Here is a 15,385-nt window from a genome sequence, read left to right on the forward strand (position 1 = left end):
GTTTTTTTCTAAGCCAGGCTTGTGGTTTCATTTAAGGTTTGAATGCTTCCACTCTCTGAGAAGTCCAGTGACTTTTCAATAGCTGAAGATCAAATGATGTTAATCAGGTGCCGTGACCTAATCCTCTAATTCAGATGCCTTTTTACATTTGAAATGTTCTGCTCATGTAAGATTTGCTTTTAAGCTGACTTTTTTTTTTTTCTTCTGTTAAATGTTCTGTTCTAAAGTTCTGCTCCTGGCTCCTTGGACCTGTTACATCTGCACAAAGATAGGCTAGTCCTAAGGATTCAGACAGAAAATGTGCTCTTAAATCACAAAAATTCAATGATGTTATGCAACAGCATAACATATGAGGAGAACACTTCTCTTTTTTTGTGGTGGTTCTACAGGTCACCTATGCTGGCAATAGCTGACTACAGCCTGCAATGTTCCCCAGCTCTGTGCAGGTGGCTGGCAGAGCACAGCCACCCTGAAGTGCAGAAACATAGCAGGGAAAACTCCATAAATGATGATGGAGATCACCTCAGGCAGGCATAGTGAGGGGGCAGGTGGATGACCCCCTAACACATCCTGTAAGATTTGACAGGTATGCTGACACTGTGACACAGGGTGGGTTGTATCTACTGACCTCTGTGTCAGCTTCCATTAAGGAAGCCAATGTGTAGGTTTCTCACGCATTTAGCCACATTCACTACTTCTCATTTGCCTATTTGGAATTAAAAGTCTGAACACAGGCTTTCCTCCTACATCTGTTTGGTCTTGACTGTGTCATCGCTAAGGATTCCTGCAACAGATTTTCACTAGCTACTTTTACATCATTGCTAAGATTGCCTTATATAAAGAAAGATATAACACAGTCTGGAGAACTGAACTGATCCATTGTAGTGTCTGGCAAGTGTTTGTCAATGTGTTTTCTCATAAGGAAGACATCAGTGTTATTATTCCTGCTTAGGTCTATGATACACAATCATTCTAATGTGTCTACTGAGCTACACACCTTTTCTTTTCTTTTCTTTTCTTTTTTTTTTTCTCTCAGAAAGGAACAAATGAATCCAATCAACTAATTATGTTTTCTCAAGGTATTTCACCAGTGTAAGGCTTTCCAAGTCCATACTGGCAGAACACACAAGAGTTTTCAAAATTTCAAAATGACTGGCATTACACCGAGTAAAGCTCAAGGTGATTAAGATCCACCTTAAAAGTGGCTAAAGATTCTGTCACCAGTCACCTGGCATTTGTAGAGATGATTTTCATATTACAGTACAAAGTATGTAAAACATCTTTTCCTTGGTGCTTTTTCTTGAAGGCTTTAAAGCACACTTTTAGCCAGGCACTTGGGAGTAGCAAATGCGATCGAAGCAGAGATGTGTGAGCCAAGTGCGCCATCTCCCGCTACTACTAATTACTCAACAGCAGTAAGGCAATTAGACATTTCTCTTTATGAATTGCACCTATTGCAGAGAAAGATGGGGAAAGAAAGCCATCTGATATTGATGGAATATTGAGACGTAAGCCTCAACATCATCTTAATATGCTGTGGAGAGAGTTGGAATATCCTTGCTAATGTTTCTTAATTAAATAAAAAAGTGGATTACAATTGCAAGAAGCTGGGCATCCCGAATTTGTTGCTCTTTTCAGACTACCTAGTCAAGAACAAAATCATGTCTGGTTTTAAGGACCCGCATTATATCACAGTCCTCCAGCACTACAGAGGTTCTATATATTTAACGCTACATGTGATGCATATGATGAGGACTTGAAAATACTCATAAATTGTACCTCTGGTACAGTTCCAGAATAACAAGATAGAAAACCTTTCTAAGTAAGCAGTTCTGTTTACATAAAAATTGAGAAGAATAACAACTGTTGCATAATGTACATCTCACAGGTACATTTCATCCACATAAACAGTGTGTTTTAATGTATGCACTTAAAGAAATGTATTACACTTTGAAAAAAGTAATCCAAGACATTATGTATAGCTGATGCCTAAAAAATTGTTCTCCATCAATACGATAATGATGTTGCCATTTTCAGCATACCATTGCCTAGTGGCTTTCTGCTCTTCCAAATGCCATTGGAAACTTCAGGTCTCCAAAGGTTTCAAATGCAGCAGATATCTTAAGTGCAACAGAAAACTGTATGCAGGCATGCTGATTTTGATAGCATTCTCTAAACTTAATGGACATCCAAGGCTGGGGATTGTGAGCCAGCCTTATTAATGTCCAAAAATTTAACTCGAGGACACCAGTGGCAAACAGATTATCACACTATAAAACTGAAAACCAAACCTCCTTCCTCTATGCTGTACAAGCTTTATCCATGTTAAAGAATTGTTAAAGATCCTGCAAAAGCCAAGGAGTTACTCAGTTTAAAGAACTACATATTCTAAACATCTACATTGAATAGAAACCTTTAGGGAGGGTTAAAAGACAAAATATCTGCTATTAGCTAGCTTTAAAAATAGCATCTAGATACAGCATCTTGTTTAAAATGAAAATGACAGTCTCTGATATTTTTATGATTGCCTGAGTTCAGAAGGTAATTGAGAACTGTTCAGAAACCAGAAAGATTCAGTTTGTGGCTACCAAGACTGTAATATATGGAAAGAAAGTTGATGAAGCTCTAGTGGAAAGAAGGACAAGAAGGCAATCAAGAACAGCTGGTATGGATTTATGAAGGACAAATGACACTTCACCAACCTGATTACATCCTATGATGAAATGGCTCGCTACATGAAGGAACAAGCAGTGGATATAATAGATTTTGACTTTAGTACAACTTTTGAAATCATTCCCCACAACATTTTCACTCTCATGCTGAAGAAATATAAAATGAACATAGCTATTAGATGAATGGAAAACTGTCTGAACTGCTGGGCTCAGTGGGTAGCAATTGATCCTTGATAATCTGTCTGAAGGCTTTACAACAAGCTGAATTTTCTATGGGGGGACACTAGGGCCTAGTGGTTCATTACTGTCATCAAAAAGGTGGACAGGATGTACCATCAGCTTATTTTTAGATAAGGTTAAGGTAGATGACTGACATACTAAACAGTAAAGCTCCAGTTCTGAGGGCCTTTGAGAAACTTAAGGATTAAGTTGATAAAAGCCTTATGACGTTCCAGGAGAAATGCACAGCCCTGCTCTTAGGCCAGAATAAGCCCTTTCATTGGTACTAGATATGAAAGATATGGACTGGGAATCAACTCTGCTACAAAAGAACCTGGAATAATGTGAAATCTAAGTCTAATACAAGCAACAGCTTCCACCCACAAGTAGACAATATGGTGGCCTACTTTAGGAGCGTGGTCAGCAAACTGAGGACAGTTACTGATCCCCTCTGCTTCATGGTGGTGAAGCCCTGCCTAGACAAGAGTCCAGGTTGGTGCTTCCCCAGTCCAAGATGTATGAAGGTCTACCAAGATGACCAGGATCTAAATCACTTCATGAAGAGGCTGAAGGAGTTGGAAGTGTACTCTCTGATGAACATCTTAAGGGATCACAGAATATCAGCCTACGGCTACTTGAAGGAGTTTACAAACACCACAGAACTAAACTCCTCCTGGTAGTGACAGTGGAACAACAAGTAATGGCCAGAAGTGGTTTGGGAGGTCCAAGGAGGACATTATTCTCTTGTAAGGCAGTTAACCAAGAGAAAAGATGCAAACTTTTTCTTTGAGTGGTTTTGAAAGCTTTTGAGACAAATCTCTAACACATCAGATCTGCATTCACAGGGGAGGTCAGACTATGTGGCATCTCTACGATCAAGTACAAATGGAAAACTGATGACTTTCCTGGTCTATTATCCTTGTTTATTGCAGCAAGATCGCTTTTAAATGGTTATAAAAATGTGTTTGGGCTTTATTATTAATTTGGAAATGTGTTGAAGTATATACAGGAGCAAAAATAAAAATACTTTGCTGTTGTTAATATCTGACAAACAATGGACATTCTTCTCTGAAAAAAAAAAAAAAAGTATTTAATTGCCACATTTAAACCTTTATCTGTAATTTCAGCTGGCAATATAAAAACAGCCAAGAAACACATTTTGAAAAGCTACAGATAGAAAAGTGATTTAGTGTATTTTATGTACTTAATTTGTGAAAGTGATGAGAAGTGCCTGTAGCCAGATTCTAGGAGTCTCTAAACTAAAAGCTTTGAGTGCAGCATCTGTGATAACTACTCCCTTTATTCTGAATCATTATATTAGCCTACTCCATTTAACTAAAGAAGAAGAAAAGGCTGCTGAAGGTCATAAATGTGATCAGTTTTGACTGAATTATGAGCTGCTCAGAGAAGGCCTCAGCAGCAATTTGTTTTTGCCATTGCCCCTATCCACAGCAGTCCAGTTTCTACTTCTCCACCTGTGTGGCACATTTTAGGTTCAAAGAAAAGTTTTAGGAGCATGAAGAATTTCATCAGAAGAAAACATGCTGACCAGCAGAGTTTGTGTAGCCCATGGTTAGATAGTTCATTCCTGATTCTTTCCTCACAACGCAGTTACGAGAGCAGTATGCATGCTTTCATCACGTTACTGAGTCGCTTCAACTCCAGCACCCACAACACACAGCTGATGTAATAGACATGACACGTGAAGTTGCAAGGCTAATTAACTAACACAGCCTATGCCAGCACTGCTCTTTCTTGGCAATTTGTTGAAGAACTGCCAGCAACGTGGCTCACGCAACCATCCCCCCTCCTCGCGCTGTATCTATAAAGCCGTCACTGCTCCAGCCTGCGGTCCGGCTTTGTGGGCAGGCCCAGCCGCTGGGCCTCACAGCGGCGGCGCCGCGGTGACACGGCGGGAGGCCGGGCCGGGAGGAGGAGAAAGAAGAGGAGGAAGAGGGAAGCGGGCCGCGGCTGCCGGGCGCACATGGCGGCGGGGCCCGGCGGGGGCGGCATGCTGCCCTTCCTGCGGCTGCTGGGGCAGCTCAAGGTGGGCGCGGGGTCGCTCGGCCGGGGGGGAGCGCTGGGCCGGGGCGGCGGCAGGGGGGGAAGGGGCCTCCCTGCCGGGCTGCGGGCGCCCCTCGGGGCCCGGACGGGGCCGCCGCGGTGACTCGCTGGGAGTCGGGCTCGTCGGGCCGAGCTGACACGGGGCCCTAGCGCGTGCAGCTGGAAACGCAGGTCTGCCTGCGGGGCCTGGCGGCTCCTGTGCCCGGACTCGAGACGTGGGCACCTGCCTGGGGAGAGCAGGGGCTGCTGCTGCTTTGCGGAAGCGTGGAGATGTGTGAGCGGAGCGTCTGCTGGCGCCTGTAAAGCGGGATCGTACCAAACCTAAGGTTGCCACATCTAAGTGACTGCCTTACTGTCTTTACCAGAGAGTACCGCGGACAGGATGGGTGTACAGGAACGTGGCAAAGCCAGAGAGCGTGTCTGATCATATGTACAGGATGGCAATGATGGCCTTGGTGACTGAAGACAAAAGCCTTAACAAGGACAGGTGAGACTGCCTCACGTTGTCACGGCTGCCAGAGCTGTGAGCACGGCGCTTGGAACAACTCTCAAGCTGACAAAGAGTGTTTGGAGCGCGTTGAAGGTGCTTAGAATGCTTTCCCCACATCTTTTGGGAAAGATTTCTTGAAGAGTGATAGTGCACTGACACTGACTGCACAGGGAGGTGGTGGAGTCTCTGTGGAGGCACCCAAGAGCCATGTGGATGTGACACAGAGATATGGTTGGTGGGCGTGGTGAGGATGGGTTGGTGGTTGGACTTGATGATCTTAGTGGTCTTTTCCAATCTTAATGATTCTGAGATTCTGTGATTATTTATTTATTTATTTATTTATTCCTCCATGTTCTTAGCAGTTTGCTGTTTTACCAGGAGGCATGAAGGAGACAAAAGATTTTTGTGACTAAAATCAGAGTGCTGTGTCTCTGAGCTGGCTGTCTCTCAAGCCAGAAGTAAGCAAGCTAAATGCATTCAGTTAAAAGCAGTTTGGTGTAGTGGACAACAGAGGCAAGCACATACACTGTGTGGATTTGGTCAGATAGAGTTAATACTCAGTAGCAATCAGGAGCCTCTTCAATAACAATGTAGAAGAGAGCGTCATCAGTACTGAATTAGTTGTCAGTGGGGTCACTTTTGGTGACTTTACTATGGTGAGTTGGGGTCGCTTCAGGAGCTGATGAAAACAGTGAAGACTTTCTTGAGTATTCTATTATATACTAATATAGCTATTTAGCTGTGACCTTGTATTGTCACATGGATTGAATTTGGAGTGGTTGCAGTCAGATTATTCTGCCTGTTACGAGGATAATGGGAAGTGTATAATGTGGTTGGCTTTATATTCTTGGCTTTGAGAGATGTGGTGATGAAGTACCTTACTTCTGAATGGTATGCCCTTGTACAAGCTATACTTATACTTAAATCTCTACTTAGAAGTAGCAGTAGCTAGAAATTGGGAATTTAAAGCATGCCTAAGTGGAATCCACTTCCTTTAGCAAAGTAGTAAAAGATACCATGTAAAATTAAAAAGAATACTTATACACGTGAAGGAATAAATTGTGCATCCACTTAACCTTATGGATAATAACACATAACCTAAATTTCTGAAAAACCAATTACTCTGTCATTCTTTCTTTTCAGATGCATACGATTAGCTTTGGTTCATGATATGGCTGAATGTATTGTTGGAGACATTGCTCCTGCAGACAACATTTCAAAAGAGGAGAAACACAGGAGAGAAGAGGTATGGAGATCAGCTGTGAAACTGTATCTGTAAAGTGTTTGGTATGTTTTAAATGCAGTGGTGCTAATGAAGAGACCCTTTCAATAACTGAATGGTGTAACTGACATTGCACAAGCTTACCGCAAAGCAACCAAAATTTTCAACACTCTTGTTTAATGTGTAACCTCCAGAGGTTACAGAAGGAAAACTTTTGAAATAATCTGCATAGTAGTCACTTAGTCCTGCAGTGGCTGGATTTTTGGTAGCCTGAATTAGTTCTTTGGACCAGCCTTTTATTTTTGGCCTTATACATGTCCAAACTGTTGGCCTGTTGTTTCTGATGTGCTGTTGAGTAACATGTAAGATGTGATCTATTCCTTCCCTCACGGCTAGAGGGCAGCATGATGCCTTGGAAATCATTTTGAGGTTACAGTTAATGCTTCAAAGAGCGTAAAAAAAAAAATAAATGTTGCAGTGATTTTTTTTTTCTCACTTTTATGCATACCTGTTTAAAACTTGGGAGTGAGGGGTTACGACTAATTGTAGAAGTAAGCTTTTTGCTAAGGAAGTGGAACTTTAAGGATCAAAGCAGCATTCAGCATTCTTGAAGTACTATCTTAACAGACTGTAGTTTTGGTATTTCTTTTCTTCAGTGTACTTTCTGTAATGTGCTCTTACCCTGAACAAAAAAAAAATAATCACTTTCCCCAAAGCCTCCAAAGGTCCTATGATCAGATGTCTCATTTGTATTTAGGCAATAAAAAGATGATTTGATGTCTAAATTTGTTTCATTTTTTTCTTCAGTATTTGCATCTGCTGCTTCCATTTAACTCAATTAGTACTTTTCTGTTGATTCAGTGGTAAACGGGATGAAGCATTAAACAGAGCTGAATTATCAATTTGCTGGTGAATGCTCTTTTTTCCCTTTGCTGGTTCTGAAGTTGATCTGCTTGTGCATTGATCTGTTAGTTTCACTAAGGGTTAGGCATTGCAGTACTGGGGAGCAGCTGATTCAGCTCAGCCATATTGTGAGCTGCATCCTGTGTTTCAAGTGGAGTAACAATCATGGTATTAAACCTTTGTCTTTGCCTGTGATGTTGATTGTTGCAGCAGCAGCCCTAAGTGTTTCTAAGAAGATAGTAGATAGCTCAGAAATGAGACTGGTTAGCTGAGAGAACACAAAGAGCGTGCAAAACATTTTCTGCTTGCTGATTATACCATCAGTTTGATACTGTGTTAAACCTTCTACCACAGTTTTTATTGTTGAACAGATGGTATCTCAATCTGGCAGTGCTGTGCTTTGTGCTTTATTCCTGCAGAGCATTAGATGGGTTATCAAAAGGCTTATGTTATATCACCTACCTAAGAATGGGTGACTGTCCTCATCCCTACTAGTGGAAATATGCTAGCTGTGAGTTTGGGAGAGGGTGACAAAGATGATAAAGGGTCTGGAGCGTCTCCTATAAAAGGAAAGGCTGAGAGACCTGTGTCTGTTCAGTCTAGAGAGAAGACTGAGAGGGGATCTGATTGATGTTAATAAATATCTAAAGTGGGAGGCAATTGGATGTGGCCAGATTCTTCTTAGTGGTGTGTAGTGATAGGGCAAGGAGCAGTGGCCAAAAACTGGAACACAAGAAGTTCCACGCAAATACGTGGAAGAACTTATTTCCAGTGAAGCTGACAGAGCAATGGAAGAGGCTGCCCAGGGTGGTTGTGGGATCTCCTTCTTTGGAGATATGCAAGATTTGTCTGGATGCTTAACTGTGCTACCTATTGTATGGTACCTGCTAAAGTACCTGTGATTCTGTTGCATGTCAGCACTAGGAGTTTGTATTTTGAAACTGTCTCAATGAACTGTACTTATAACCAAGTTCAAATGTTGTCTCTTCCTTAAATCTGGAAGGCAGAGGTGGTAATTGATGGCAGGTCTTGGTATGTGACTCGCCTGTTCCATTCTGGGCTGCTTTTTTGACATCTTAAGTATCTTTAAGGTACTGAATGAACTTCTAGGTTGTTTTGCTTTTATATTCACTAATGCAGTCTCAGAAAAGATCCTCTACCAGGTAGTCCTGCTGCTATGATATGTACTCTGACTATTTTTCAGGCTGCTATGCGACAACTGACCCAGCTTTTATCGGAGGACCTCAAAAAAGAAATTTATGAACTCTGGGAGGTAAGTTTGCATTCTTTTAATCCTTTAATAAAATTGGGGGTAGTCTGTTAGCTTCCTTCTTTTTACTTATGAAATCATGTCATCTGTTCTTTGATCTCAAACAAGGTAGATAGGCTTGCTTTGCTGACAGTATGAATCAATGTCACCTCTGAATTCCTTTTAAAAAAGGAACCCTAAAACTTAGTAGAGTAACAGCTTCTGCCTTTGGGCTCTCAGTTCCAGATGAACCTGTCCAGGGCTTGGTTTGTACAACTGAAGGAAGGATTTGTCTATTCCATCCAACATTCTTGGATTGAAATCTTTTTTTAAAAACACGTTAAACCACTTGTTGACATCTGGCTGTTTTCAACTCATGATCTTTTAATACAGGAAAAGACAATGGAAACTGACTGTTGTGGAGTACTTTTCTGCTTTTTATGCAAGCAATAATTTATGTGGCTTCCATTTCTTTACTGTACAGCCCAATAAACTAAATATTTAGTACTAACTTCTTGTTTAAACTTAAATGTAAAGTACTGACAAAAGAGCAGTGTTGCAAACAGAGTTAGGTCTCTTGGCCTTCATAACCTGAAACTGTATTTCATGCTGGCACTCTTACTTGTCCATTTGGACTGTATTTAAATTCTAGGTATCAGCATCCAGTTTCTGCATTTGGTTATAGCCCTGTTGTTTTTTGTTTTGTTTTTACTGGTAAGATGGGCAGCAAGGTGGGGTTTTCAGTTCTATCCTTCAAAGTAGAAGACATAAATCAGCAGAACTAGATCTGGAAAATAAGTTCTGTGTGTTTATTTAGTAAATACTGGTTCCTCCTTCTTTGCAAAGCTGTTATAATATGATGGATAAGCTTAGTCTTAGAGAATTTCAGTTGCCTATTATTTTTCATTGCTTTAGGCTTCTGATTGTATAGGAGTGGGTTCAGTATGCAGTCAGTTCTTCAGCCTTCTAGCTTTCTACCATTCTCGGTAACCATAATTTAACATGTACATGCTTTTGATCTTTTGTTCTCTACTTTCAGGATAATTTATTGGCATTGTATCTCCAGTGTAGCAGCATGAATGTAACCTACATAACAATGAGGGTGATCTAGAGGGACCGCATGTGCATATTAGGTTTTTAGTCTTATTTTAAGTGGAACAGCTAGGTGCTTTTAAAAAGAAAAGCAAAAAAGGCAGAAAATAAGAAGCCTGTGATCACAGGGTATGATATGCTGCTCTTAGTAGCCAGAGCTTTTTGTTTGTTTGTTTTTTAATGAGTGAAGAAAGCCATAGCCCAGAGCTGACCAGTGGCTGAGACAAGATCTGCTGAGATTCTTATCCCATACTTTTCTGCACTGCTTAGCCTGCAGCTCTGCCCCTGCATCCCTTCAGCCATGGGAGAAGTGCAGCTTTGTGCTGCCTTGGTGAGCAGTCCTCAAGTTTGTAGGGTGGTAAGGGAAAGCAGCAAGTAGATGCCTCTGTGTATTTTCAGTTCTTGATTGAACTCCGAGTGTGTTTGAAAAAACATTGAAGTAAATGAGTTGGCACACTTAACTCTGTCCTGCTCTTTTTATTTTCAAGAGCAAAATCACAAGAGTCATTTTAACAGCCAGGCTGTGATGTTTGAAGGACCTGTTACTCTTTTCCAAAGTGTGCTATTATTTCACGTTCTTAAACACCTGTAGGGAGGAAAAAGTGTTTATTTAAGCACTGTGCACAGTTGCATGTATAATAGCTGAAGTTTCTTGAGGTTAATGTAAGCTGAGGTATGAATAAGACCTGGTGGGCTGCATGATACAAAGATTGGTAGCAGGTTATGCTTCCGGATAATTGCTGGAGGTGGGACAGAGTTTTGCAAGTGAACAGCCATAGTTCTCTTTCTCCCGAAGTTGTCCTTTGTAAAGCTGCCAAAAAAAGTTGGTTCTTTTCAGTGGTTAAAAAAAGCTGCAAAAGAAAACAGGAAAATAGCTTGCTGTATTTAAACAATTTAAAACGCAAGGCAAAGATCAGCTTGAAAGGAGGAATAGAACAAACAGTATAGAACAACGTTGTTTAGTGGAACAAAATTGATGATTTAAAATAGTGATCAAAGTGATATTGAAAATGTAACGTGTCATTTAAATTCAAATAGAGTAGTGCATGAATCAGATGTGGCTATCAAAATCTGGATTTTTTTGAGTTTCGGATGTAAAGCAATAAGTTTTAAAAACAAACGGGCTGCTAGCAGCATGCCAGAGAAGCAAATGACCACATTACATTTATTAACTGAGCTTGACTGCACAGGGATCACAAACCAGGATCTTGCCACTGAATGACAGCTACAGTTGTCTTCTTAAGATGCAGAATGAGGTTATTGTTAATTTGTTTATTCCTTTCTCTTTTTCTTGCTATAGAAACTGCTAAAGATTCTGCTTTATGTTGTGCACTGAATTCATGTAGCAGCTTAGGATCTTTATGGCATATTTCAAGGTGGTGAAAACATACTGCCATGTTCTTTGGTCAGTAGGAAAAACCCTTTCTGGCAGTTACACTACTCTGGTTTGTGGACCTGCTGTGCACAGTTGAATGTGTGCATCAGAAAGCACAGCTGGGCGTGGTGTGGGCTGGAACCTCTGCTCCGATGATTGGTGGTGGCAATGAGGAATGGGTCAGAGGTGCTGTGGATGCCAAGGTGATGATAACTTGTGCAGAATGGCTGCCAGGGGAGGTAGTGGGGTCACCATCTGTGGAGGTGTTCAGCAAACATGGAGATCTGATACTCAGGGACATGTTTTAGCAGGCAGTATTGATAGTGGACAGTTGGACTGGATGATCTTTAGAGATCTTTTCCAACCTTAATGATTCTATGATTCTAAGAAGGAAGCCTTTTTCTGCAGTTGGCTTTGAAGCCAGGAGAAAGTCAGTTGAAGAGATACTAAATTCAATCCAGCAGATTTAGAAAAGACAGGTGAACCTATCTGCAGTCATCATTGGAGCAAATGACAGCAAAATTGTTCAAGTTGCCTAGAAATGTGAATGACTCACAAATATATACTGACAGTGAATGGAGAGAGGGCAAAGATAGCAGAGATATTAAAGTCTGAAGGGAAGGAAACCCATAAATTACTCCCTTCCCCATCTCCTAGGAGTGAGATAAAGACAACGGCTCAGGTAGATTAAGAGATTAATAGGAAGTGACAGTAAAAATGTAAAGAACAACTCCTTAAGAAATACCAACTGGTGAAAAAAAGTGTAAAATAGGCCTTAGAAATAGGTAATGGTAATGCGTAGACACATACCATGGTTAATTCATAGCCTTAGCTGTGAAAAAATCTTTATATAGATAATATTGTTAAATGGAATCTGTTCATTTTAATTCTGTGTCCAATAGGGCTGTCTCCATATTCTCCCTAATTCAGCAAAACACTTTGGTATGTACTTAAGCTGAAGTATGCAGAAGAATTCTTGTCCTTAAATCCTGTTACTATAGAAATTTAGCACATATCTAAGTGTTTTCTCTGACTAGATCTCTTAAAAAGAAAGTGAAAGAGTTAATTGTCACATATACTGTACTAATGAAAAATCCTAGTTTGGTGAAGAGTTCTAATACTCTATTTCAGAATAACATTGTTGTGTTTTGGTTTTTTTTCTTACAACTGCAAATCTCTTCAGGAATATGAAAACCAGTGTACTGCAGAAGCCAAGTTTGTAAAACAATTGGATCAATGTGAGATGATACTGCAGGCGCTTGAGTATGAAGAGCTGGAAAACACTCCTGGCAGACTGCAGGATTTTTATGATTCAACTGCTGGTATGGCATTTGTGTGTATGAACTTTTTGTGATTTCCTGCTTGTGGATTTTTTTTTCCCTCTGGTAAATGAACTATACAAATTGCCTTTTTATTTCTCTGCATGTGAAGCGAGACTAGTTATTTTACTAATCTCTCAAATACCCATAGTATTTTGGGAAAAATACTGCAGTGTACAAATACCTTGCATTTATCTGTATGTATTGAACCAGAATCTCATTTATGTCAAGTTCTCTTTTGCATCACTTCGGTCTTGGAGAGACGCTCTACTTTTATTACACTAGTATGTGTTTAAGGATCTCCCTGTATCACTAGAGGGGTTTTAAGGGAAACTTCAATCTTCCCTGGTGCTCTGAGAGGAGTTGTTCCTATTTTGTTAGTGTTTCATGAACCAGTGAAGTTACATTTGTGAGAAACAGCCCAATGAGAGTTCTAGATGCAATTGTACTGCTTTTTATACTGCTTCTCATGGAAGGTAAAAGGTAAAATAGCTGTTGTCATGGTTTTAGCAAGGGATTTGAACACCAGGAGAAGACTGACTCCAGTTCATTTTGTCCTGGAAAAAAATAGAACAGACAAGCATATGGAGAGGAGCAGTGATTGCCAAAGGCAGTGACCCTGACAAGTCCCTGGGTGACTCCTCGGGAAAATAATGAGTTCTCTGAAAAATAATGTTATTTCAACATCAGGGAAGCTAGAATGCTTCATTTTCTAAGGGGCATCTTTGTTGCTACAGTAGCTTAAACTATAAGCTACTGTCTTGGTAAGTTTAGGGAATATTCCCTAAGTAAGTGCTCTTGTCATTGGAATGGTTTCCTGCAGTAGGATATGCAGCATTGGATTGTCTTTGTCAAGGTGCATCCCTTTTTCAGCTTCTGAGTGTCTTAACAGACCAAAAATATGCATATGGACATTTTTCCCCCAAAAAAACTTATAACTAATTTTAACAGTTATTCCATGTTTGGAATGAAAAGGGTCTGCAGTCTTTCTTGAAACAGAAACTTGGAATTCATTCTGAGCCTTAAGCACTGATGATCTCTCATTGCTGGCCTTTCACGCACAAACACAAAAAAAATGAAGACATTAATTAACTTTTTCTTCCTCTTGTTTTGCAGGAAAGTTTGTTCACCCAGAAATACTCCACCTTGTATCTCTGATTAACGCAGAAAGGAATAAAAAAATAGCTGCTACATGTCATCCACATTCCTGAGATGTTCCTAAACACTGTAACTATATTAAAATATTTTTGTTTTACATTGTCTGGTGTTTTTCTCTCTCATAATATTGCTAATTCTGCCAGCAGATCTTTTTTTCCATGCATTCACTGCTGAAAATCTTGGGACCGCTTACATAGGTGAGAAGTTCAGAGATTGTGTTAAGGACCAGATATTTAGAATGAAAGGTTTTGCTGTTGTTTCAATCAGCTCTCATGAATGTACTCTCACGAATAGTCTCTCTGCTGGCAGAGTTCAGGTAAGTTTGAAACTTATCTGATGGCAGACAAATGAGTTCATGTAATGCACTGACTGGGAAGGTAGTCAGTCCTGTGATGTCCGTGTGTGTGGATTTAAGCATGTAACTGTATGAGATGGGTTTGTAGCTGTTCACTGTTCTAGATGGAAGCAAGACCAATGGCCATGTTTGTCTAAGCTTGGCAAGAGCTTCCAGAGATGAGATTTGTTTTGTTTTTCTTTTAGGCATGTGATCCTGAAGTATTGATGATGGACAAAACTGTGGTAATCTGATTAATTACATTTTCCGAATACATTCATTGTTTCATGCAGTTTTTATACCATTTTGTAGTATCGAGGAGTGGTGCTGAGGTTTATGTTAAGACCTGTATGCCTTATGCCTCACATCAAACTGGTAACCTTACAGACACTTGCAGAGGCAGCTGATAACTAAGGTTGGAAGAGGCCTTTGGAGATTGTACAGTCTAATGCAAATGTTTATACTACAGTGTAAAACTCATCTTCTCTTGTTCAAGCTTTTCAAGTTTGTTACGAATGACATTTATTAATGGAAATAATTATGCCAAACTGTGCAACCTGGTCTAGAGGGAGGTGTCCTTCCCTATATCAGGGGGGTTGAACTAGATGATCTTTAAGATCCCTTCCAATCCAAACCATTCTGTGATTTGATGGCTATCATATAAAGCTGTAGTGATGTTAATACCCAAAGAACACAAATGTATGTTATTAACTATTGCATCAGGAATGCAGTTGGAGTTTAAGGTGATGTTCCAATTGCCAGATAATGAAAGTTTGCACTTGGAAAAGTTATGGTAGAGACTTAGAGCTATTTTTTCTACCTATCTTCAGTTTTGTGTCAGATGAGGCAGCATAAAACTAAATTGTAATCCCTTTTTAAGGCAGGTAAGTTAGCTGAGTGGATGTCTTCAGGTGCTGTGACTCCAGGAGATTCCCCTTTACACAAAACTTAAGGGCCTGATGAGAGCTTGCACTGTGTTCTGCAGCTGATGCCTTTGGCAGACACACAGACTGCTTCACTCGGGCTGGGAGATTTTGCTTTAAGCAACCTGCACAGAGCTCAAAATCTGCAGAGCATCTTGGGCTAGAGGAGGTGTGAGATGACTGCTCTACACAGGGTACGTCCCAAAAGCAGCAGTTGTGCCCTGTAGAGACGCTGAAAGAACAGGTACAGTTTACTGAGCAACAGGCAGCTGATTAGTAGTTAGTTATTGATAGCTGATTGTTGTGCTGCAGGAATGGGTCCCACAGGGCTTTGTCTAGGGCCTGCCATTCTCCAGCATTTTTAG

The 15,385-nt window shown here is 40.5% G+C and overlaps 1 protein-coding gene across 1 annotated transcript; it reads left to right on the forward strand.

Moving 5' to 3' along the window:
* Positions 1–4,645: 4,645 nt before the first annotated feature.
* On the forward strand, positions 4,646–13,860 carry HDDC2 (HD domain containing 2). The gene is made up of 6 exons (XM_031611047.2): positions 4,646–4,938; positions 5,321–5,442; positions 6,589–6,691; positions 8,775–8,843; positions 12,470–12,608; positions 13,722–13,860. The coding sequence occupies exons 1-6, from the start codon at positions 4,876–4,878 to the stop codon at positions 13,814–13,816; spliced, it is 591 nt and encodes a 196-aa protein (XP_031466907.2). The 5' UTR covers positions 4,646–4,875; the 3' UTR covers positions 13,817–13,860.
* Positions 13,861–15,385: the final 1,525 nt, after the last annotated feature.

The sequence above is a fragment of the Phasianus colchicus genome, chromosome 2, assembly GCF_987193195.1.
Source record: "Phasianus colchicus chromosome 2, bPhaCol1.hap1.1, whole genome shotgun sequence".
NCBI classification, from domain to species: Eukaryota; Metazoa; Chordata; class Aves; order Galliformes; family Phasianidae; genus Phasianus; species Phasianus colchicus.